General features: G+C 34.0%; 2 protein-coding genes across 2 annotated transcripts; one reads left to right on the top strand and one right to left on the bottom strand.

Annotated features, from left to right (window-relative positions):
- Positions 1-1,706: 1,706 nt before the first annotated feature.
- Positions 1,707-21,249, top strand: LOC120073128. The gene is made up of 19 exons (XM_039025763.1): positions 1,707-2,026; positions 3,172-3,652; positions 4,426-4,517; positions 7,766-7,930; positions 8,011-8,404; positions 9,220-9,338; positions 9,420-9,492; positions 9,608-9,828; positions 9,936-9,980; positions 11,281-11,377; positions 15,562-15,753; positions 16,295-16,398; positions 16,535-16,607; positions 17,322-17,468; positions 18,260-18,385; positions 19,642-19,812; positions 20,639-20,698; positions 20,796-20,964; positions 21,068-21,249. The coding sequence occupies exons 1-18, from the start codon at positions 1,986-1,988 to the stop codon at positions 20,913-20,915; spliced, it is 2,721 nt and encodes a 906-aa protein (XP_038881691.1). The 5' UTR covers positions 1,707-1,985; the 3' UTR covers positions 20,916-20,964; positions 21,068-21,249.
- Positions 21,000-24,105, bottom strand: LOC120073129 (protein trichome birefringence-like 8). Its single transcript, XM_039025764.1, has 4 exons — positions 23,619-24,105; positions 22,083-22,472; positions 21,421-21,579; positions 21,000-21,324 (listed from the first exon to the last, which is right to left on the bottom strand). The coding sequence occupies exons 1-4, from the start codon at positions 24,047-24,049 to the stop codon at positions 21,000-21,002; spliced, it is 1,305 nt and encodes a 434-aa protein (XP_038881692.1). The 5' UTR covers positions 24,050-24,105.
- Between the last annotated feature and the right edge of the window lie 1,422 nt (positions 24,106-25,527).

The following is a 25,527-nucleotide window of genomic DNA, read 5'->3' as shown; positions in this document are numbered from 1 at the left end:
GAAGCTGTCGTTGGAGGTGGCTGTCAGAGCCTGATTTTGTCGTCGGAGTCCGGAGTTGATCGCTGGAGTTTTCATTGGAGATGGTTGTTGGAGCTCGGAGTTAGTTCCTAGAGTGTGACAGTGGTCGATGGGTGGGCCATTAAAAACAATGGAAGAAGGGAGAGTTGGGTTTAGCTGGTAAAATATACTAATTCAACTCCAACATTTAAAGTTGACAGGCCAAACAATGAGTTGATATATTATACCAACTTAACTCAACTCATGTTAGTGAGATGAACACCCCTAGATTTTTTTTCCAGAATTACAATTTAAATTATAAAATGATGATTATTACACATAATTTATGGTGAAAAAAGGTTCACCGTTTTTTGGTTTGAATAACTGAAATGAAAAATGTATTTTATTATATTAAACATAAAACATAATATATTTTTGTGAAAATAAGGTTAAAATAACATCTATTTATAACATGAACAAACTTTAAACAAAAACTAAACGTTTTTTAGTTTCTAAGAATTAAAGCTACGTTTAATCGTTGTGTCAAAAAGTCATTTGGAAAAAATCTTAATCGTTTTTTCATTTGGTAAAACATATTTAAATAATTTGTTAAAAATCTCTTTTAAAAACACGTTAATTTCACGTTGAATCTTTTTAGCATTTAAATTCTCCTAAAATCAGGTAATTTTGTTTAATTAATACAAAATTTCAATTTTATACTTTAAAAAATATATTTGTTTTATATATTTATCTATTTCTCATCTAATCAAATCTATTATATATTTTTTAGGAGTTAAATGCATACTTTTTTTTTTAAAGTATACCATATCAATTTTTTTTAACAAAACTATTCTCCTTAATATTTAAAAATTAATCTATAACAAACAAAATCTATCATGCTAAACATTTATTTAAAATTTTAAATTACATTTCTTTTAGAAAAAAATGATTATAAGTCCGTTTTAGTTATTATATCTAAAATAAAATGTTTTTGTATCTATTTACTGTGAACACTTTAACCTACTTTTTCAAGTTTAAGCTTAAATTTACCAAACACTTTTTTCTACTTATTTTCATGTTTGGTTTTTTTAAAAGCACAACCTCCAACAAATATTTTAAAAGTTACGACAATTCAAACGGAGCCTAAAACTATATGATTTCAGGCACACCTCTATAATACAATACCAAAATATTAGCGTTTACTGGCATAAATTTTTACTTTGTATTAGATATAAATCTTTTAATGAAATTAAAAAATGATAATACGAAAACACTAAAATAAAATTGGTTACATGCATAATAAAGGTTACGAGATTTCACATGCATTGCACATGTTTCTTAGCTAGTAGGTTTAAAAAATAGATAGTAAAAATTTAATATTATTTGATAGAGGTTCATAGAAGTTAATAGTATCTATCAATGATAAAGACTAATAAAAGTATGTAATTGATAGACATGGATAAAAAAATTTATTTTTTTTTGCTATTTCTATAAATAATTTAATATTTTTTATATTCCAGAAAATTTTCTAATACTTTTTAAATAATTTGTTTTATTTAATTAAATAATAAAAAAGAGTAGAAAATAAGTTGTGTCGCGGCGCGGGACCAAAATTTGTTTGCGTTGTGTGGGTTTGCGCGCCGGTGAGGTTATTGGAGAAAAAGCATTGGAAAAAAAAACTGCGAGTCTTCCGTTCTTGTGGCTGTGGATAACCGAAAAAGCTTGGTTTGGCTGAAGTCTTAACTATTACTGTGCAAGAGATAACGCCATTTTTCCCTACACTTCTCTCATCGATCAATTAATCTTGTGTTCACTCCCCTCTCCACGTATACGGATAATTCCTCTCTCGCCACGCTAGCTTCACTTTTTTCTCTAACATACCCACACTTCTCCCTTCTATTCTTCGCCACTCTTCTTCTGATTCTCTTTTTTCATGTTTCTGAACGACCTCAACTGCTTCTTCTTACTCTGTATCTTACCGCTTGCATATGGCATTTGAGTTACAGGGTACTAGCTTCCTACCTTCCAGGTATTATGATATTATGATCATTTGATTCCACTGAGTTTCTTCTTTTTTAAGAAAAAGTTCCTGTGTTTCACTCACTGATTGTTCCTCAGCTCTTTCTCTTTTGGGTTTGTTGTTTTATCGAGATTAGGGTTTGTGCCATGCTTCTTTTATCTTGTGGGTTGCTACTGTTATCCCGATTTTTATTTGTTATGTTTGATTGTTGGGCTAATTGATGAAATGGATATCGAGTTTTGGGTTAAATTATTATTATTATTTTTTGCTTGAGCCTTTGGGCATTTTGCTCACTCAGGGACTACTTTTTTGAACTAGGTTAATTTTTTAGTTTATTTTGTTCAACAATAGTTGATGGAATACAGAGGTGACCGTTTGTTTTTAAATTTTAGATGGGGTGGCATGGTTTCGCTGATAATTGAATGGATTAGAAATGAATAGGCAGACGATCAAGTTGGATTAGTTTTGATAATCTGTCTACCTGGTTGTCATCATCATTTTAAATTCAATGACATTTTGAGTTGGGAGCTTTTTTGGTTGAGAGTATATGCTTAAACCAATCAAACAAGGTAAATAGTTGTCAGACTATAATTTCAATGATTTATGTTTAAGACAAAGACTTGATAAACATAGCTCCTAAGTGGACACGATGCTCAAATTCGTTTGCCAAATCTTGTTCAGTTCCATCCAAGCTCGGTTTTGTCCGGGGACCACCTCGGCTCCTCTCTTCTCGAGAATCCATACATCCCTTAACCATGTTATTCCAATATAGAAAGAGTGAGGGGTCTTCCAAGTATGGTATTGGAGGTCAACTATACTTAATAATTTATCCTATTAAATGAAAAACATTAACCCATTATCCTCATCCTCGGCGGATAGCGGGTGTGAGGTCTGAGGTCAACGGTAAGATGTCACCCTACTTTAATGGGACCAACTGCCCAACCTACCTCCTCTACGTTCTTGACAGGTCATCTTTGTTTACACCGGTGAAATATGTAGTTTAATCTTAGTCCCTTTGTTGTTTCGTATGGTGATTATATTTTTCTTGTATGAAGAAAATCAAAATCCTAGTAAAACTTCCTGAATAATTTATGCGCATTTTAACCTTTCTTTCTTTTTTTCTTTGGGCTCACTTTTTTGTCTCATGTCTACAGTTCCTCAACTCCACGGTTTCCACATAATCCAAGTCGGACTTATTTTTCATGTAAAAGAGCTGCCCAGTTGGACGTCCTACTAAGCAGCTGGGGTAATTCAAGGAAGAGATGCCTTATTAGAGCTGTTTTATCAGAAAAAAATTGCAGTAATCTCAATCATAGTTTCTTAGGCTTTAGGAAAAGCTATTTACAGCTTTGCAAACAACGAAATCTCTTGTCCCTTGCATCAGCAGATGAGAGTGTAACTGTCAATGGGAGTCCCCAAGCAAGCACCAGTTCTGACGTTGGAAAAATGAGGATCAGATTAGATGACTCACGGAAACAAGATTATAATGATAGCCTTGTCCAATCCTTGCATGATGCTGCAAGAAATTTTGAGTTGGCTATTAAAGAACATAGTGCGTCCTCAAAAATGCTTTGGTTTTCAACAGCTTGGCTTGGTATAGACAGAAATGCATGGGTTAAGGCGCTGTCTTATCAGGTAATAACTAATAACTTGACCTTTACGCTGCAAACAAATTAAGCTTCACCTCCCTTTTCCCCTTCCCTTTTCATTTTCTTGAAGTAGTAAATAACATCTTTTATCATCCTAATGAATTATACTTGATAATATAATATCTAATCTAAGAACTAAGAAGTATGGACAGAATCTGCTCAGGCCGCAAGTATGATGACATTGACATGTCTGAAAAATCACGACACAAATATAGCAAAGACAAAGTTACCAATTAACAAACAGATATTTTCTTCAAGGGTAGACCATTTCCATACATTTTTAATGATTTTAAATTTAAATTCTTCTTAATTTATGATACTTACCTTTAGAAGGCGATTAATAATATTTGAAGAAGTGATATATCTCAAAAGGCAAGTTATATACACCTTGGGGAAAGGCATAATGTCGTTATAGAATTATGAATAAAGCTTTTGTTTCAGCAAAGATACATTGGAGCGTTTTTAAAATCTCATCCCCAATTTATTTATCCCAAGCTAAGTTCAGATGCGTAGCTTGGAAGTTGGAACTTTCTTGTGGATGTGCAGTGTTATTATTGTTTAATCCGGTGGTGAGTGCAGTGCTCCTGATGTTATCTCCATACTGCTTGCATGATCGTTTAGATATCTTGCTTGGTATAGTCACTCAAGTTATATTTTGTATAGCATTAACATTAAATTAACGGCTGAACCATTTCGATGTCATTAGGTATCTCAATGTCAAAAATTATTTCTGTTATCTAAAGGGAGTATTATTTACAGGCCTCTGTGTATTCTTTGTTGCAAGCAGCTAGTGAAATTTCATCTCGAGGTGATAATAGAGACAGGGATGTGAATGTTTTTGTTGAGAGGAGGTAATAAATTTTGATCTTTTGGTTAGATTTTTTGTTGTTGTTGTTTGCTGGTTTGTGTTGTTCTGTTTTCTGTTTTTGTAAGAAACAAGAAATTTGTATTGATCAAAAAAAGACAGCCAAGGTCCGGGTAGAGAAAACCCCTGCCCAATGTGTTACAGAAAAGCCTTTCAGTCTAAACAAATCAAAGAAGATTGATACGAAATCCCTAGCGAATTGGAATTAGAAACCCTAATTCTCAATCACTAAAACCCTCGAATCAACTCAATTTCAACCCTAAGAATTGGACTAGACACGGATTGCCTTAAGATCAAAGATCTTGAAACAATAACAGGTCCTTGCCCCAAGATTTGAACACTCCACAAATAGGATGATCAATCCCACCTGAATGTTCCTGGCATGCAACTCAACACATGAATTACAAAAATTCAAGAAGCTCTCGGGCTAAACTTGAAAGAAGACGCTCAAAGGCTAAATTCAACTCATCGTAAAACTTAACTTCCGAACAACCTAAAGGCAAGGCTTTAAATAGCCTCCCAATAAAACCCCAATGCAACATAGTAAAATGACAAAATTACCCCTACTTAAATGTCATTAAAAAAAGGATAAAATTGAAAAATACTAAACATACATCAAAATTATGAAATAAAATTTAATCAATAATTTGATGTCTGGACGGTTCATATCATCGTCTTCTTTTGAAGGATTCGTCCTCGAATCCAAAACAAACCTTGCAAAGCAATTTTAAAATCATGAGAAGAAAATGATGATACTCTTCTTGGACTTCTCCTGGATGGTCTCCCTTGCAAAGCAAAGTCATGAGAAGTCAAGTCTTGACACTGTCTTGGATTCCATCTATTTTGGAATGAATATTTATCCTTCCAATCCTCATTCAATTTGTGACCATCAAAAGAATGAGATATAATATTTGAGCTTTGATTCAAAGTCACTTTAATATCCTGCAAAAACTCAAAAGAAAACTAGGTAGGCTTGGTTGAAGCTCACCTGTCAGAAAACAAATTCTTTTGTTTAAAAAGTCTTGAATGTTGTGTTTTGAAAACAATAAATATTTCTCACAAATTTCCTTCTTGGCTCTTCTCTCATTTTAATCCATAGATCGAGTATTCTTCACATGTTTTTCTCTTTCATTTATGTTGCACATTTTTCTTCTTCACATATTTCTATTGCTTGTCTTAGTCTCATGCCTTTTGCCTTCAAACTCGCACACATCAAGTTTACTTTCCTTAGAAGCAATGATACAAGAGTAGGATCATGTGTTACTTAGAGATCTAATGGACAACCAATGTTAGCACAAAGTACTCTAGTTTCAAGTTCACTGCTCTACCATCTACTTTCTCTACTTGATCACTATAATTAACACATGACCTACTAGGCAAAATGACATTATCACACATAGGTGCAACAGTAGTAAGTTTCTTTTCACTACTTTTTACCTGATCAAATTGCTCATATATGGTAGGTAAACTATTTTTTTCCACTAATGTGTTGGCATTGGAATTGAGCTTAGATTTAGTGTACCTTGCATATCTTCTTTGGGGTTGCTTTTCTATCTTGATGGAAACACACACCATTTCTTCCAAATCCTCACAAGATAAAATTTCTTCTCGATCGGCAAGCATATCAACAATCTTCTCATTTAGTCCTTTGTAGAACCGATCTATGGTAGCTTTCTCATCCTCAAATATGTTAACCTCATCAAGTAATAACAACATTTCCTCATAGTAATTGTTCACACTTTTGCTCTCTTGCTTCAAAACTTGCAATTTATGGAAAGACTTAGGAACAAATTGCTTTCTCATGAGAAGCTTAATTTCTTTCCATGAGGGCATTGCATGATTTTCACTTTTCGACAATAAAAGACTCCACCATGTTAGTGCATATTCCTCAAATGTAGAAACGATAAGTTTTACCTTTTCACTGTAGTGGTGGTGATTAAATATGGAATTAATTTCCTCCTCCCAAAGAAGATACTCCTCTGGATTTGAATCACTTCCAAAGAACAATGGAAGCATATTTTGAACAGCATGACAACTATTCCTCGAAGCTCTTCTTTGTGTATACACCACTTACAAAATCCAATTGCTTATAACTCATCAAATTCAACTGCTTAATTGACATGTTTGCTTGTTCTTTATCTCAAGATATTGGATCTTAAGACAATCTGTGTCTAACCCAAACCTTAGGGTTGAAATTGAGTCGATTTGGGGTTTTAGTGATTGAGAATTAGGGGTTCGCTTCACAATTGGTTTCCAAATTTTCAATCCCTAAGGTTTTCATATCAAAGATTGTTATTACAAAAGAATTTTTTGTGGGTTATACTCTACTATGACGACATATGTTGTACATTAGCCCAAAAACAATCCTCTAAAAATAACTTATCTTGAAGCCATTATTTTCTTTCTTTCCACGTGTAAAGAAGCACTCTAGTTCAACCCCACAAAATTTTAGCTTTTCTTGAGAAGACATGCCCGCAAACATTCAGTCAACCAATCTTCTATTTCAAGAGGCAAACACATCAAAATGCTAGATTACATAAATTGTTGATTCTACGCTCTAATCACAAAAGGGAAATGAAGTAGATAATATGTGGCCTTCCCATTTCTTAGACAGAAAATGCACACCGAGGGAAGAGGGCCCAATTTGGGAATTTTCTTTGTAATCTATCGGTCGTGTTCAAGCTTCTATAGCCAACAGCCCGAAGGAAGACCAGCATTTTTCCTCAAGCAGAGTATTTCTTATGACTGAGAATGTTGTCCTGGAAATGATTCAGCATCTGGTTATACACGATGCCAACATATTATGGAACAAAAGTAATTTTCATTAGTAATCTGGTATTTGGATACCACTTAAAAACATTTTAATTAAATTACTTGGATACTATAAAAACTAGACTTGAATTTTGGGTCTACAGAAGTACTCTTAATGGACTCTCAATGCATGCCTGAAGAACTTAAACTTGGCCTTTGACACACTGAGCTTTAGATTTATGTTTCCTCTAATTATTTAGTGGATCCGTCAAACCAAACAAAACTAGACATGCAACCAAATTCCATCACAAAAACTTCCAACTGCAGATCCATCTGCACTTTGAAAGGTTATATTCTCTCTCTCTTTCTAGTGATTTGATTTCCATGATTTTTTGGTAATGATAGAGGCTTGATTGTTGATCTACACTTCTACCTGCGGCTCTTTGTTGAAGGTATCAATTGTTGATCATTGCACTTTTGCAGTTTACTACGCCAATCTGCTCCCTTGGAGAGTTTAATCAGAGATCAACTATTAGCTAAGCAACCAGAAGCTTATGATTGGTTTTGGTCTCAGCAAATTCCAGTCGTGATAACATCATTTGTGAATAATTTTGAACGGGATCCACGCTTTGCTGCCGCAACTGTATTGTATGTATCACTTTAATTGGTCCCTGAATGTTTGATTTTTTTGGTATGTGAAGGAATCATGCCAAATTTATTTGCTTTAGGGATGGTAGAGGATTACCTGTGGACCCTGGCAATACAAGTGATGTATCACTCCTCATGCTTGCACTGGCTTGTCTTGCTGCTATCACGAAACTTGGGCCAGCAAAAGTTTCTTGCCCACAATTTTTTTCAATAATTCCAGAGATATCTGGTAGATTGATGGACATGCTGGTAGAGTATGTTCCTATTTCTGAAGCTTTTCAATCCATAAAGAGCATTGGTATGCGTCGAGAATTCCTTGTTCATTTTGGTTCTCGAGCAGCTGCTTGCAGAGTGAAAAATGACACGGGTGCAGAAGAAGTAATTTTCTGGGTTGGTCTTGTACAGAAGCAGCTACAGCAAGCTATAGATAGAGAAAGAATATGGTCCAGATTAACAACATCAGAAAGTATCGAGGTCGACATTAATTTTTTTAACCTTGGAAATTTTAAAGTCTTACAAGTTACATCTTACCCCTCCTAAAGTTGCCTTATTGAATTCAATTTCAGTTCTTTGGCGTATATAAGCCAATTAGTTAGAGAAAGAATATGGTCTAGACGAATGCAATATTATCAGAAGAGTATTGAGGTCAGATTGAAGTTGGGACTGAGAATCTCCAGATAGATAACTTATTGAACTTAAAGTCGAAGAAAAATGTTAATTGGAAGTCATTTAAATATAATTTTGTGATTAACACGTTATCTTATAGCTGTAGGTTGATCCTAACCCACCTTTAACTTTCCCTACAACTGACACTACGCTACTAGATGTTGAGTACCTGAATTTGTTAGTCTATTAGATTAGCATGGAATTGAGATCCGGGAGCCTCGAGTGTAATAGAAAGTTTTTGTCAACTTTGATTTTTATTGGACTACGACTACCGACTAGTAATGATTATTTGTTATTGTTACAAATGTTACAAAATGAAGTTTTGGAATATTTACTTAGAACGATGTATTCATGACTTGAAATTGTTGTCTCGAGAAGGATCATTCATATATTTATATTGAGGGACGATGCATTTTGTTCTTTATTGATTATACAACTACTTTCAGTTACTCGGTTCTGTCCACATCAATGATTCCTCTTGGATGAATCCACCAAATAAAAAGTGTATAAAATTATTTTGATTAAGTTGGGGGAATGTATTCTATTTTCTGCCATGTTTTCTCAATCGTTAACTTTTTACCACATTTTAACTGAAAATGGAAGCATATGTTAACTTAATGCAGGTTTTGGAGAAAGATTTGGCTATATTTGGATTCTTTATAGCCTTGGGAAGAAGCACACAGTCTTTTCTCTCTGCTAATGGATTTGATGTTTTAGATGATTCTCTTGGAAGCTTCATTAGGTATACGTTGAGGATGTCTCAAAACATATGGTGCTGGTTTTCTAGTTTTGGTTGTGTATATGGCTTCTTGTTCTAATGCAGGTACCTTATAGGGGGAAGCGTCTTATACTATCCTCACCTTTCATCAATAAGTTCTTATCAATTATATGTGGAGGTCAGTACTCATTTCGGCTTTCGCTCATTCCATAGAAAGACATTTTTGGTTCATTTAGGATTTATGTTCATAAAAAAAGTTCATCAAGGGTTTCTAATAAATTTTGAACTCTCAGGTAGTCTGTGAAGAGCTGGACTGGCTTCCATTTTACCCAAGCAACCCTGGCCATCTGAAACCATCTCATGGCCATATGAGCAAAAGAGAAGGTCCTCCAAATGTTGAAGCGATTCCCCAAGCATTAGATGTTTGTGCTCATTGGATCGAGTGCTTCATCAAGTATAGTAAATGGCTGGAGAATCCTTCAAATGTAAAGGCGGCAAAATTTCTCTCCGTAGGGTAATTGCACTCTCTCTTTCTCTCTGTCCCAAGGGCATGACTGATGGAATCTCATCAGTTAGCTGCATTTGGATCATGTTGCTGATACCAAATCTTTTGAATGTTAGGCATACCAAGTTGACGGAGTGCATGGAAGAACTGGGTATTCTGAAGTAAGTTGTTGTCATCTCCTCTCTCTTGGTTATATACATATTACATGCACGACCACACAAATGTAAACTGATACTGGGACAATTTGAGACATAGGTTATGCCTAACCCTTTGCTAAACAGAGAGCTTATGAGCCGACTCTTTACACCATTCCCTGCCGTTGCCACAAATGATTTTCACTCCGGCCTTCAGTTTGTTTTTTCTTCCTCACCAAATAATTTTCACAAAGGAAAAGGCTTGCCTTTAATTTTTGTTGGATGAAAATGGTATTCTTAATAATTATAAATGTTTATAATTTTAAACCCTGTTTGGAAAAATAAAGATTTCCGAAGCAATTTTATTTATTATTTGTTTTAACAAGAAACATAATTTTTCATTGAAAATGAAAAGGGACTTATGCCCAAGGCATACAAGCTCCAAAAAGGAGCGAAACAAAGAACATAATGTAGAAAAAATACACAAGAACATATTTGGGCTAGCACTATATGAATAATTTTGTGGAAGGTTTGGGAAGAGAGAAACACAAGAATATTCCAAGACAAAGGTCTTCAAGGAAAAAAGAATATTCCAAGACAAAGCCAAGTCATCCAAAGACGCCTTTGGGTTTGCTATTTTCAACACTTTCTTTTGGTGTAAAAATACACAGCCATTAAGAGCCATGGTTTCTCTTTTTCTATTACAAATTAGAAATATCTTTTGTATTCTCTTTAAAAGAGCCCCTCTTATACATTCTTGGATATTTCATTTGATCAATGAAATCTTTTCTTATAAAAAATAAGTATGCCTTGTAAAAACAAATAAAAGCTTATAAAAAGAATACCCACAAGAAAATACGAAAGCAATAGGGGCAATGCATAGTAGCCAAGAGATAATAAGACTTCAAAATTTATCTGAGAATGGGACACTGCTTTAGACAATAAAATCCCATTAACAGATAAACTTCATAAATGTTGTGAAAGGAACTGCAATGTGAAGGAGAAAAACTTCCAATGAAGGCCAAACTTGCAACTCAAAGGATTTTGAGCTTTAAATGCGAATAAAGCTTGAAATTGATGCCAAAACCATCCCCTAATCAATTGCCGTGAGATCTTCAACAAAATTCAAGTTTCAACTTATAGAAAGAGAAGATTGTCACTTCCTGATGCAATTACTTGGTCCTATCACTTTTTTGCATCTCCTTGTTTGTTTTTAGTTTTTATTTTCACTTTCAGGAACTAATAATTCTGCATTAATTGGAACTTTAATCTAATTCTTCAAGTAGCTAGTGTTTTGCCCTTTTAACCTACTGAAAGTGTCTTTCAGGAATGAGATGCTTGAGAGAAATACCAATATTTCTGTTGAGAAGACTGGATCGAGTAATTCTTCAACCACTGAGCGTGAAACTGAATCCTTTGACAAGGTCTTCTTTTGAGTATATTGTTTTTCCATTTCAAATACAATATTTTAACACAGCCATGGCCCGTGCCAATTTTAAGTTTGACTGTATCCCTTCTCTTTTGATTACTTTTTGGATCACATATTTTTTTTTTAATGAAACAACTTTCACTCAACAATACGGCCAGTTTTGATGAAAAACCAAGCTTTCACTAAGATGAAATAAAAGAATGCATTCAAGGAAGTCATTTCATCACATAATGAAATTGTTTCTTTATAAGAAAAAAAGGGTTAAAAACTGTACTTCTAGTAGTCTCTATGGGGTGGAAAAGAGAAATACAACTATATTATAATGGCAATCATGTAATAGTTATGTATGTATGCATTGAAGGTTCTTATACAATGAAAAAGAGCCACTGGTGAAATCTATTATTTTATAGAAGTGAACCTCTCTCTCTCTCTCTCTGATAAGAAACAACGCACGTGTATATTCTTCAACAAAGCTAGAAGAACAGCCTAAGGGCAGGGGTAGAGGAAACCCCCTCCCACAAAACTAAACAAGAACTGCCCTCCAATTGTTAATAATCATAAGAAAACTATAATTACAAAAGAATTTGGTGTAATTTATGCATCACCAAGAGGTTGTATACTAAACAAGAACCCAAGAAGAATTAAAAGAAATAAACTTATCTTCAAATATCCTATTCTTGCTTTCTTTCCAAAGACATCACAAAAGCGCACGAGTAGTCCAACTCTAAATGATTTTTCCTTTTCCACCAAAACCTCCACCGTGAAGACCATCCATCATCAATCTTCTTAGGTAGCCAAGAATACGCCACCCTTTAGAAGAAAACTCACAATGTAAAAACAAGTGATCCATGGTTTTCGTCTCTCTAAGACAAAGACAACAAATGGAGGGGGAGGGGGACCACTTCTATAAGCAAGGGACCGGAGGAATTTCTTCACTTTCTCAGGAATTTTAAGCTTCCATATTTGGCTGATCATAGGGAATTTGCTTTTCATGACTCCCTTCTTCTCTATCAAAGAGGCTTCTCCTAAGCCCCAAATCCTAAGCTTGGTTTAGAGCTCTCCAAAAATCAGCGAGAACAGCTTATTTTTTAGTGGAAATAACGTAAATATCATGATACAAAGTTGCAGAAAGTTGAGGAGCACACCAGCTATCTTCCCAAAACCTTATGTTTCTACCATCTCCCTCTACGAACTCAACAAAATTAAAGAAATGCTCCTTTTGCTTCATAGAAGTGAACTTCTCATTCACATTAGTTTATTAATATTATTATTTTAATTGAATGACAAGTTTAGTTCTTCAACTTTTAGGATCGTGTTAACGGAAAGTATCTAATAGGCTAATGGACTTTCAATTTTGTCTATAATAAGTACTTGGACTTTAAAAAGCTTCTATTATGTTTGTATATTTTCTCATTTTGTGTCTGATAAGTCCATGTGTTTTCAACTATCTAATAGATATTTGACATAAATTTTGTTATCTTCTTTCAACAATCGCTCGGTCTATGATTTTTTGGTTTGGTTCAGAAACTCTGTTTCTTTTTTCCTTTGGGTTATGCCGTCATTTGTTCAATAGGGAAACGATAGAGGTTGCTTCTCTTCTCTCTTTGTTAGAGTGCACTTTTAGGGTTGGGAGAAGGGATATTCGTTTGTGGAGTCCTAACCCTAGTGAAGGATTTTCTTGCAAGTCTTCTTTAGGAGGTTGTTAGATCCTTCCCCTGCTAGTGAGTCGGTTTTTTATGTGGTTTGGAGGATTAAGATTCCAAAAAAAATGAAGTTCTTCACTTGCCAAGTTTTGCTGCTAGGAAGATGACCTCGTTAATAGGTTCTTTTTGCTATATTTTTTGTCGGAAGGCGGAGGAAGATTTGGATCATCTGTCCTGGGATTGTCAGTATACAAGGTCTGTGTGGAGTGACTTCCTACGGGAGTTTGACATTCGGATTGCTGGACGGAGGAATATTCGAGCTATGATTGAGGAGTTCCTCCTCCATCCGCCTTTCAGAGAGAAATGTCATTTTTTGTGTTCTGCTAGGGTTTGTGCTGTTGTATGATATTTGGGGGGAGAGGAACAATAGAGTGTTTAGAGGTAGGGAAGGGACCATTGTGAGGTTTGGTCCTTTGTGAGGTTTCATGTTTTGTTTTGAGCTTTGGTATTGAAGCTTTTTTGTAATTATTCTTAAGGGAACATTTACTTAATTGGAATCACTTTCTTTAGAAGGGATGCTTTTGTGGGCTTGTCTTTTTGGATGTTCTTGTATTCTTTCATTTTCCTCAATGAAAGTTGTTGATTCTATAAGAAAAAAAATAAAAAGAAATAAATAAAAAAGAAATGAAAGTTCTAATAGACTCGTTAAATTTTACCACGACCCACTAAGATTTAGCCCTTCGTCGCTCCCATTCGTCCCTAAAAAATAAGAAATAAATAAAATAGATTTGTTAAGTTTATTTATTTAGTTTAATGATAGGCAAAATTTTCTATACATTAATTCTCAAAGGATACAAACTCATAAATGAGCAAAAAAGGCTAAAAAAACAGAGAAATACAAAGATTCCACAAACCATAACAAATGATATACAATTGAAAATACGTGGGCTTATTGGACACCAAATTGAAAGTTCTAATAGACTCCTTAATTTCTAAAAAAATATTGAATGTGTCCAGGAATCTATTAGACACAAAATTGGAAGTTGTGATATTTTTAAATTTCAAGGACTTGTTAAACATCAATTTGAAAGTTCGGAGATCTATTCGATATCCTTTAAAGTTCAAGAACTAAACTCATAATTTTACCTATTATTTATTACTATTTTTGTTTACTCAGCTGCCTGTTGCCAATGTTAGCTTTAGATATTACCCACAACCCCCCCTTCCTCTCAATTGAAGCCGATTGTAAATTTATAATCAATTTCTGGCCTTTTATCTTCATCTCTCGTATATTTAAAGTCCTTTCTAGAGTTTCCTGTGAAACGGTTTCAGTTGTCCTCCCTTGTACAATTAAGAATATCAGTCCACTTTGTCTGAGAAAGACAAATCCTTGATTCTTCTCTTATCACAAGTGAATTTATTGAATTGTCAAACGGATAGGAAAGAAGGTCACTGTCATCAAGCCTGTGTAATACTCCTAGAGTTAGTATTTGGCTTGGAATATGACAAAGATCAAAAGAAAAATAAAAAACTATTATGAGATATTTGCCATGAGAGTGTTCTGATAACTCCACATTCAATAGACACAGAACAAAGCATTTAAGAAAGTTTTCAGGAAGTAATTACACAGACTCTTGTAGGTTGTTCTGGTAACATTGCTCTAAGAATGTCGCCTGTAGTCCAGTCAGCCTACAAAACTAACATGTTAAAAGTGAGATACTCAAGGACTGCAAAGAAAAACCTTAGGAGCCACAGTAAGTTTAGCCTTAATATGTCAGTATTGTTTGTCATTTTGAGTTTTGACGATCTGATGCCATCTAGGGGTTTTTCTTTTTTCATTGATTGCTGGAAACTTATTTCCTTAAAACAAGTACAGATGTACTAAAAAAAAAGTGCAGATGTACTTATTATTTGTATAGATCCTAGTGTTTATGTATTCGTCAAAGGGGTGTTAGTAGTATGATCGAGGAGTTTCTTCTTAATTTCCCTCGTGGGGAGAAGGGTTGCTTTTTGTGGCTTACTAGAGTGTGTGCGATTTTGTGGGTTTTGTGGGGTGAGCGGCATAGCAGGATTTGTAGAGGGGTGGACAAGAATCCTAATGAAGTTTGGTCCCTTGTTCGCTTTCATGTTTTGGTGTTATTTTGCATAGGTGGAGTCCTATCCTGTAGGGGGAGGTGGTGTTGTAGGCAGGGTTTTCTTGTATACCTGTGTTTTCTTTCATTTTTCCTCAATGAAAGTCGTTATTTTATCCAAATATATATACACTCTTTTAGACAGAATAAATGTCAGAAATTGTTTTTCCTCTAAAATTTTTCATATGTGATTTTTTGATAGGTTGACCTTCATTTTCACATTATTTTATTCTTGATTTTTCTAACCTTTCCAATCAACGGCACAATGATTTCAAGAATGTATTGACAGAGTATTTAATGAAAAGAAATGATGAATTATAATTCAAGATATCTGCCTATCCTAAATTTTGCATTTGGTTTTTCTGTTTTTTCTTGGACTTTACTGGATGCTTCTGATAATCTAGGCTTTGGAAAGTGTCGAAGAAGCATTGAAACGACTTGAACAGTTGCTTCAAGAACTGCATGTGTCAAGTACAAATTCTGGAAGAGAACATTTAAAAGCTGCTTGTTCTGACCTTGAAAAAATAAGGAAACTAAAGAAAGAAGCTGAATTTCTGGAGGCATCTTTCAGAGCAAAAGCAGCGTTTCTTCAGCAGGTATTCCATTTGTATCAATGATTTCTGGTACGCTTTTGAATTTAATGGTAAAAGATCAGTACGTGAACTTATTGTTTGGTGGAAGATCCTTCAATAGTGCAAAGATAGACGATCCATGTTAAAGTATTGTCATTGTTAGAGGTAATCTGCTTGGATGGAAGAGTGAGAGCACTCATGCTTAAGTGCTGCAACAAAATACAAATTTATATTATATCTATGTGCATACATCAACTCAGTTAGGTTTGACAATCTAAGTCTCCTATCCTATTGCATCCATTCTTTTATTAATCAGTGAGCTAAACATATTGAAGCAGTTGACAATCCAGTCTTTTTACTGTTAAGTCCGCCAGAGTTCGAATGTCGATCTCACATATTATCTTTGTAGTAAGTCATTTCTTTCATGTGGTTTTAATGGAGTTAAAGATGATATGTATCTCTAATTCATTCATTCTCTGTTATGCACATATCTGCTCCTTGTATTGATGCTAACAGATCCTTACTTTCGGATGCGTTATTCTTGATTATTTGTACATGATTCCAGGAAGATGATGAAAGTCTTGCGCAATCCTCCAGTAGTAGCCAACATGAGTATCTGAAAGGGAAAAATAAAAAGAGGGCCAAGACAGTTATCAATAGGAGCAACAGGCAAGCAAATCCTGCCTGTTTTTGAGAAGCTTCATTGAAACACTACAATTTTGTTTTTTCTCTCTTCATCCGCAGTTGAGTTTTCCTTTCTCTGTTGCTTTTACCTTAAAGAAAACAAAACTTTTGTTCTTGGCAGATCTCGTAGACTATGGAACTTCTTGGTCCCTTCTACTTGGCAACCTGATCCCGAGTCAAGCCTCGATGGATCAGTATGTCTCCCATTATTTATTACCATTTTCTAATTTCATTCCAGTTTTTACATTCATCCGACAATAATTTCTTTTGTGTTTTTATGATTACCATTATTGTCACTGTTATTTCAGAAAGCATAAACATTTATTTTATTATGAATCAAAAGTTATCGATACAAAAACGACAATCTTTAAAGATATCATTTCTTATTATTCAAAGAGACAGTTCAGGATTTGCAAAGACACTAGAACATGATCATAGGTGATCAGTTCTCTCTCAACCTCTCACTCTCGAGAATGTTTTACTAAACTCACTAATGCCTTCCTCCCCACGCTAAAACAACCCATATAAACCTATCAACTATCCCTCCTTCCTTGTGGTCCCCCCCTCATCACCTAATTCTCACTTCAGCTAATCTAACCCGTGGTCCCCACAACCAATCCTCAAATACGTATGTGTAATTGGAAGCCTAACAAATCTCTCTATTTATAGAGAATTGGAAAGCAAATAAATCCTAATCTTAATTAAAAGAAACTAATCATAATCCTAATAAACCAAGGAAACTAATCCCATCCTAGCCAATCAAGGATTTGACCAAGATAAGATTAATTTAAATGTACTTGTCTTTTATTCTTTTGAGGAAAATAGGTCTAGAATTTCAAGCATGGAGTTAGCTGACCAAAGCTACATCCTACGTTGTGATTTATTGAAGTACCATTTTATATATGTAGGAAGACAGCATTGGACGTCACACTTCTGATATAGGTGTAACGAATACAGAATTGAATGAGTTCCACCGATTTGAACTTCTCCGAAATGAGCTAATAGAACTTGAAAAACGGGTACAGAGAAGCTCTGAAGAATCAGAAACTGATGAGGTACATTATTAAGTATCCCTATAAGTCCTTTTCTATGTTTGTTGAGTTCATATGTCATAGAGTTGATGACTGCTTCCCTTTCCTTTGAAGGAACTCATTAATGTATTGAACTGGTGAAATTTTAACATCTTTTTCTCTGGAACTTTCAGCTTCCCTTGAAATTAGACAGGGCCAGAAGAAGTTTCTCAGAAACTGAGAAGCTGAATTTTCTTTTTTGTTGCTTTATTTTATTTTCTGGCAATTTCTATGCACAAATTTGGGCTTGCAACTACAATAATAATACATTTTCATACTTTGTATAGGGAGGAGCATTTCCCTAGATGTGTAACAGTGACTATAAAGTAATAACTTCGGGTTCAACTAAATACGACCTAATGAAATGTCATCCTTAGTTTCATACATCTATGAGATGTAAATTTCATACATTTGGATTTTGTTTAACTAAATATAAAGTAATAACTCTGGGTTCAACTAAATACATTCTATGAAATGTTAATTTCATACGTCAATGGGATTTGTTTCTTATCCCAAAAAAATTGTCACCCTTAGTCAACTGGAACGTTATTTCCACTGCTTTTGTTCATTGAATTCTTGTCATTAGACTCTAATTTAAATATTTTTTTCACAATTCAAGTAATTTTTCCTATTTCTTCAATCATATCCACATTATTTACTCCCCCTCTACAGAAGCAAAAATAACAAACACGTTAAGAAGTCTAGGCTTTGATGAAATTTGATTTTTTTAATTTTTTTTTTTATTATTTATTAATTTGTTTTTTGGTTTTACACAGGATCTGAAGGATGCAGATGGTACTACAAGTAGTTTCCGTAATTCTGAGAATAGTCAACTAGTTCAGATTCAGAAGAAAGACAACATTATTGAAAAATCTATTGACAAGCTTAAGGAAACTGGCACGGTATGAACCTTCTAACATTTAAATTAGCTGCTTTTGAAATGTACTCATTTCATTGTTAATGTAGTCTTCTATCTTTTAAGAGTGTTTGAGATGCTGAGTTGGTTATTATAGTTAGTGGTTATTATATTTGGAGCCCCAAACATTAGCCCACTCCACCCAACTTTTGGGGCCCAAACACCCCTATAGTTCTTTAACATCTGCTTTAATTTGACAATTTTGTGCCATGTCAAATGGCAGAGTTGTTTTTGGACAAATTATGCTCATATTGATGGTACAAAATGATTGGCCATGTGCGTCACATTTGTTAACCATTTTATTTATTTATTATTTTTTAAAATTATTATTATTATTATTATTTTATAAGAAACGATTTCATCAATGAATGAAATAATCCAAGTGATATACAAAAGGTCCCAATCAATTGGAATACAAAATCAGCTTCCAATTAGCAACAAGATAACTAGGCTATAATCTTTGTAGAGCGATAATTGTTTTACACACACATTTAAAAAAAAACGCATTAAAGATAAAATTCCTTGTTTGCTTTCAAGCATCAAGTTAATAAAGGCATTGGGCCTCTTGACTTGGCGATTGATATCTCATGATTGCCTCTGGTTTAAGTAGGGAATGCAATTGGATTTACTCTAGTTGAGCCTCTTTTACATGGATCAACTATCGTTTGTTTAGCGATTAGTAATTTTTTGATACTCTAGTTTGATCTCTTCCTGTTTGCCTTTGTATCTGCCTTTTTATTGTTGTAACGTTAGGGGAATGTCGATTTGCTAGAAGTCCTACCACATCGTCCAGTTTTTTGATGTCATTGACTGATAATAGCTCCTTCTCATTCTTCTTTCCATGGTGATCATCTTCGATATTAAAAGATGTTGGATTAGATGCATGGCTCACATACTCCTTGCAGACTGCAGCCTATAAAATGGTCAATGATTCGTGCAGCCTATACGATCTCAATTTTTAAGGAGAACAATGCATATTAACTTTTAGCAACATTAAGATATTCGATGGAATATTTGATGGAATGTTTCCTTCTCAAATATATATTTGGTGGAATTCTTGAAATAAACTTCAACGATCAACCTGCACCACTTGTCACCATCTAGCATTAGCCACTTATGTTGTTTCACTTTTTTTTTGCCCCCTCGTTTTTCCCCTTGTCATGGTGTTCTGGTATGATTGATTGGTTTCTCTACCCCTGCATATGAAAAATGTAATTGATGGAGGGAGTGTCTGATGGGCAGGATGTATGGCAAGGCACTCAACTCTTGGCCATTGACGTTGCTGCTGCTATGGGATTGCTTAGGAGGATCCTGAGTGGAGATGAGTTGACTGGGAAAGAAAAGAAAGCTCTACGAAGAACCCTGACGGACCTAGCATCTGTTGTTCCAATTGGTGTATTGATGCTTCTTCCAGTACGTTTCAATGCTCTACATATTTAGATTAAATTTTCATGGTTGGTAATTGGTATGGTTAGTTTTTTCTGATCACAGCACTAATCAAAATAATTTGTTTATATCCTGATCACATGATTTATAGTGGGTTTTTTTAAATATAAATCGATAAACGAAATAAACAAAGGGGAAGCTTACTTCCAACAACTACACGGGGTTCTCCAACTAGAAATTACCGTGTAATAAGTATTAGAGAATATTTAGAAAATAACTCCTAGAGAATGCTACAATATCAAACTTTTCTAATCCTTTGTTCATGCTTTGTCCCTGTCTGAGGAACAACCCATTGTCTTCTCCAAGCCATGATTCTCCCAAGATGGTCTTCACATAAATGATTCTGGTTCTTCCGCTTGAACAATGTATCCATTGATAAGGGGCAGTTCATGAGATAAATATTCTTGACAACGTGCTACTCAAACCCTCTTGCCCCAGGTTTTGTTAACCTGTCAATTTAATCAGCAATGTGAACCAAGACTCCTGTTGGAACTTATTAGGCACACCTACCATTACTGTTTCGCCCACTCTTAGACAGGGGAACTGTTCACCAAATAAGTCTTACGAATCCTCACCTTCTTCACCCTAGCAAGTTGGGCTCCCTCAATAATGATTTTGGCAGCATTCACCTCGTTCTTCCTTAGAATTCTCCCAGTTTGTAAATTCTTTTTGGTCGTGTTTGTAGTATGTTATTGGAGGAAATTTAGCATCTTTAGACAGCGGTTAGAAACATGGTCGATTTATATTACAAGCTTGGTTTGATTTTTTGTGACCTATTCACTTATATTTCCAGGTTACAGCAGTTGGACATGCAGCTATGCTGGCTGCTATACAGAGATATATTCCATCCTTGGTATGGCTTCCAAAGTTCTTTACAGTTCCATTGCTAGAATTTATTTTTAATGCTAATGTATATGAATAGTGAAATAACTGTAGTCAATACAATACAGATACCATCTACATATGGACAAGAAAGGTTGAATCTATTGAGGCAGCTTGAGAAAGTCAAGGAAATGAAAACTAGTGAAGTGAACTCAGATGAAAACACTGAAGAAGAAGAAGCTGAGTGAAGCATCTTGCATTTTGTATGGTTATGGAAACTAGAGTTCTAAACATGAGGTTAGTTATTTTTCTTGTGGATGATGTACTTAGCACTACTTTCTGAATCCTTTTGATAATAGATGAGCATAAACAAGTTCATTCCACGTATCTGGTACTCCAGGCAGGCACCAGTGACTACAATCTTGTGGAGCGTCATCAGGCGTGCCAGGTTCACGATTCTTTGAAGGGTGACCATCGTTTCTGAACTCTGTTAGATATGTAATATTCAAGAACTGAACTCTATGCTTTACAGAATCCATTTGTTTGATTACATTTGAAATGAAAATATTGTTTTCTGGTTCATCTTCCAGCTTTTTGTAGTCTCTTTCTGGCTCCTTATCAGTGTTACAGTGACCCCCTTCACTCCAAGTTCCACCCCTGCAAGTTTCTTCGTCAAAAGCTTGTTTCACAAAGCTACTGACCATGAACAAGATTCATTCATCTTCTCTCATCATGAACAACAATAGAACTTACCTGTAATGAACAGGAGAATAGCTGCGAAAGAAAACATGAGTTCTGTTTGGATCCAAATCTTCCTCCACCCATCGCTTCCATGTCTGTAGTGACCTCCGAAATGCTTCCATTACATCCATGCTCATATTCAATCTCCCCCCTTCTTGGAAATAGTAACCCCTTAAACACAAATGGGTGTTAATTTTTCTTTTCCCATTTATGGATAGAAAGGAAGGTCTACAAGTCCTTGAGCTAAATTGATGCAGTAATTTGATGCCCGTTTGAATTGAATTGACTTTTTGGGAGGTGTTTGAGACACTGAGTTGAATGTGTAAAATAGAGAAAGTGAGGAAGATGAAGTTATTCGATAAATGTGCAAATTGGTTGCACATTTATTGAAGAACTCCATTTTTCCGTCTTTTCTCTAATTTGCACATTTATGGGGAGATTTCATTTTACAACTTACCCTTCAAACACGGACTTCCTAACTTCAATATATTTACTCCAAATTTAACTCAGTGCTTCAAATACCCCTCAAATGTTTAAAGTACTTTTTTCTATTTAAAACACTTTGTAGACATTTAGAAGTCATTTAAAACATGCTCTATGTAAAGGATTAATTTTTGAAAACTTTTTCTGATTGGTTTTGTGAAATTTAGCTCGAAAGTATCTTAAACTTATACATTTTAAGGGTCTTGTACTTATTCCACCAGTGGCCATCATTGAAAATCAGTACATCTGCACCAACCCATTGCTTGGAAAACCAATGCAACTCATCGACTCGAATGGTAGCATCAACTTGAGTGGGTGAGTTTGGAGGAGGCCGGCCGATGATGACCAGAAAAGGAACTCTGTAATATTCAACTGTGAGATTGTATTCTTGGAATCGCATGGTGAGAAATCCTTTGTGCTTGTTTATTGGCTTCCCATTTTCTTCATATATTGTTGAAATGTTCGAAACTCCCTGTGTTAGCATGCATAGCAGCGACTCCCATTGGTTTCGTCCGATGGAATCGCCAACAAACACGATCCTCCCATTTCGACTTCTCTCCAATAACTCACTTGCATTGAATCTAAGGTTGTGAAAGAAGGCAATGGTTATAAATTTAGATTCTTTCAAAGTTAAGTTCAAATCATGATAGCCAATTATCTAGAATATGAATATCTTATACAATTTTCGTAAATGAAGTTTATTGGTTAAGATGGTTTGCCTAAAAAACGATTGATTGACATACATGTAAACCAACCTGAACATTTGAAAGGAAATGATAATAATAATCCTATTAAGCTTGTAACGGTTTAATGGATATGGCCTCTCTTACATTTGTTAGAAAAAAAAAATAAATTATACTCACTTTGTAAAGAAGTTTATTGTTTTCCTCTTACTTCGTTTCGGATCTTCATTCGATAACTATTTGATTATTAAAAATATTAGACACTACTTCCATGTATGGTTATCTACTTCATGCTAAATTTTAAAAATTGAAATAGCATTCTTTTTTTTCTTTTTTTTTTTTTTTTTTTTTATAAAAAAATTGGCTATTAGTTTAAAATTGTAGATTATTTGTTAAAATGCGACATACATATAAACCTACTCTACTCGAACAATCACAATTAAATATACGAAAAAGAAAATTAATCCATGCCAAGTTTGACTGCCAATGGATCTAGATGATAAAAAAAAAAAAAATAAAAAAATTATAAGAAAGCAAACACAATTTTTAAATGTAAAAAAAACTAAATTGTTATTGATGAAGATGTTAGGATACATTAATAATAAAGTATGGAATAAACAAAATTTCTTTAAATGATTTGAATCTCTCTCTTGAGATTGTTATAGAAAGTTGAAAACATAACACAAAAAATCTAGATTTTCCATATTTTCATCCACTTCTTTGGTAAGATCCCACAAGATTGCCCTTTTTGGTTCCTCAACTCATCTTCATTATTTTGGAAAGAGAGATAGAAAAAGAAATTGCCTCTCCCTAGCTGGTTTTTCCAATTATATATATTTTAATTTTTTTCTAAACCAGAATTAATCAATAGCATTTACTAAAGATCTAAATACTATTACACGTAAAAAAATAGACGTACTGAAAATTCATGCTCCCAAATGAATTGAAAGAATTCTAAGAGAACTGCATAATAAGAAAAAAGAAAAGAAAGAATCCATGCAAGAACTTCAAGACCAAGAAGCTTAGAGCCAATATATTCCATACCTTGGGAGATCGCAGCCGTCCGGCTGCCACCGCCACTTCCGGTAACCTTCATCTTTCCGGCCATTTTGGGTACACCGGAATCCTGGATCAACAAAGGGACAATTCTCAGTGTAAGAGTTGAATGGATAAGTTTCATCCCAAACCCATTTCCCATTAGAGTAATCACAAGCTCTTGGTGGCGACGGCGACGGCGACGGCGACGGGGTCGTGTTATTTTGGGAGAAAATTTGGGAGAAAAAGTGATGGAAACGTAAGAGATCATAATATTGGTGATTGAAAGGGGTGGTGGAGAAGTTGAAGATGAAAAGGGAAGAAACAGAGAGGATAAAAAAGGAGACAGCAAAACAGAGAGGTTTGGTGCTAATGGGGAAATAGAGAAAAAGAAAAGGTCTCTGATGAAAGGCTTGTTGTTCTTCAGTTTGGAGATCCATTGGAAGAGGAAGAATGAAGGATTTTATATTTGAAAGGAAATGATTTTGTGGGAATCAAAATAAAAACAAAAAGGTCAGATAGTCAAACTAGAATGGAGGAATTTATGCATGACCAATCAAGATCATGCTAATTAAATTAATATGGAAATAATTATAAAAACAAAGTAATGATTTGATGCTGAGAAAAAAAAATTAAAAAGAAAGGTATTGTGCTTTACATTATTATATAAATAATATAACATTTGTGAAATTTGTAACTTAATTATAAAATGACAAACGTATCTAACAATGTCCTTTCAAGAGAAACAAGGAATTCGAATTATCGTATGTTACCAAATTAGTATTAATAATAATAATAATAATATAATAAAAGCTCAAACATTGGAACTGACATCAAAACTGGTGTACAATGTCCTGCATTTTATAAGACATTTTTCCATTGACGAAGGTTTGTGTGCGTCATATTTATGGATGATACTTAATAATTTGGTTCACTTGAAATTTAATATCTTGACGTGGATAGAAATATTGATATTTTAATTTTTCAAAAATTTCGACAAAAAAAAAACGATAAATTGTTAATTTTAATAGATATTTCTAAAAAAAAATTATAAAAACAAAAAATTAAAAAAAATTAAATTAGTAAACAAATTTTTATAATTTTTAACAATTTACATGTTGGTTTTTATGCTATAATTTATGTGAGTGACATTCTGTTGCTTTTTTTTTTTTTTTTTTTTTTTTTTTTTTTATATATATATATATATATTTTACATTTGATAGATTTTTCTAGAAAAAATTGTCAGAAATGGCATGTTAAAGTTTTTATCTTACAAAACTAACACCATTTTTGAAAATTTGTTCAAATAGTTTGTTTTGATCCATCTCAAATGAGATCGACTGACGACTACCGACATTTAGTTAAGCAAATAATTTTTTCTAACTTATCAATTATTTTGACCTTTTGGGTCTTTCTCGGTACATCTCAAATTAAACACGGAGATTCCACTACTTTTTCCAAATATTATGTAATCTTCCCAATTTTTATATATTTTCAAATTTTCTCCAAATTGGATCATCTTTACCAAATATTATATCAAAATCTTAAGTAATTTTTAAATCTTTAGCCCAGTTTTTAATTTTCAAATCTATTACCAATTACCCAAATGAATTTTTAGATGGATCTAATTACTTTTGATTTTAATTTTTTGGAAAAGATTATTTTTTTAAAAAAAAATAGGTAAGATATGGAAAATATATAATAAATCTCGGTATTAATCTTGGACAGATTAATAGTGAGATCGGTGAATTCTCATACATCCTAGGAAATACCCCAAGAGATCACCCAACATAATATTGCTTCAAGCTAAACATGCTTTAACTTTGGAGTTTTTATGATTGAGCCCCTGGAAATGAAGGTGCACTTTGTTAATATAGGTATTAACTTTCAATTCTTTTTAAGTCTTTCTTAACCATGC

Source organism: Benincasa hispida, chromosome 3, assembly GCF_009727055.1.
Source record: "Benincasa hispida cultivar B227 chromosome 3, ASM972705v1, whole genome shotgun sequence".
Lineage (NCBI taxonomy): Eukaryota > Viridiplantae > Streptophyta > Magnoliopsida > Cucurbitales > Cucurbitaceae > Benincasa > Benincasa hispida.
The sequence above is the reverse complement of the archived record's forward strand: the minus strand, read 5'-3'. Positions and strand labels throughout refer to the sequence as shown.

Bases quoted from the DNA above. Each gene is read 5' to 3' on its own strand.
- LOC120073128 (XM_039025763.1), top strand. From the start codon at position 1,986: ATGGCATTTGAGTTACAGGGTACTAGCTTCCTACCTTCCAG. The intron at 4,518-7,765 runs GTAATAAATTTT...GCACTTTTGCAG, and splicing joins AATGTTTTTGTTGAGAGGAG to TTTACTACGCCAATCTGCTC. The intron at 16,608-17,321 runs GTATGTCTCCCA...TTATATATGTAG, and splicing joins AGTCAAGCCTCGATGGATCA to GAAGACAGCATTGGACGTCA.
- LOC120073129 (XM_039025764.1), bottom strand. From the start codon at position 24,049: ATGGATCTCCAAACTGAAGAACAACAAGCCTTTCATCAGAGACCTTTT. The intron at 21,580-22,082 runs GTATAAGTTTAA...TTTGTGTTTAAG, and splicing joins AAGTACAAGACCCTTAAAAT to GGGTTACTATTTCCAAGAAG. The intron at 21,325-21,420 runs GTAAGTTCTATT...AGAAACTTGCAG, and splicing joins TATTCTCCTGTTCATTACAG to GGGTGGAACTTGGAGTGAAG.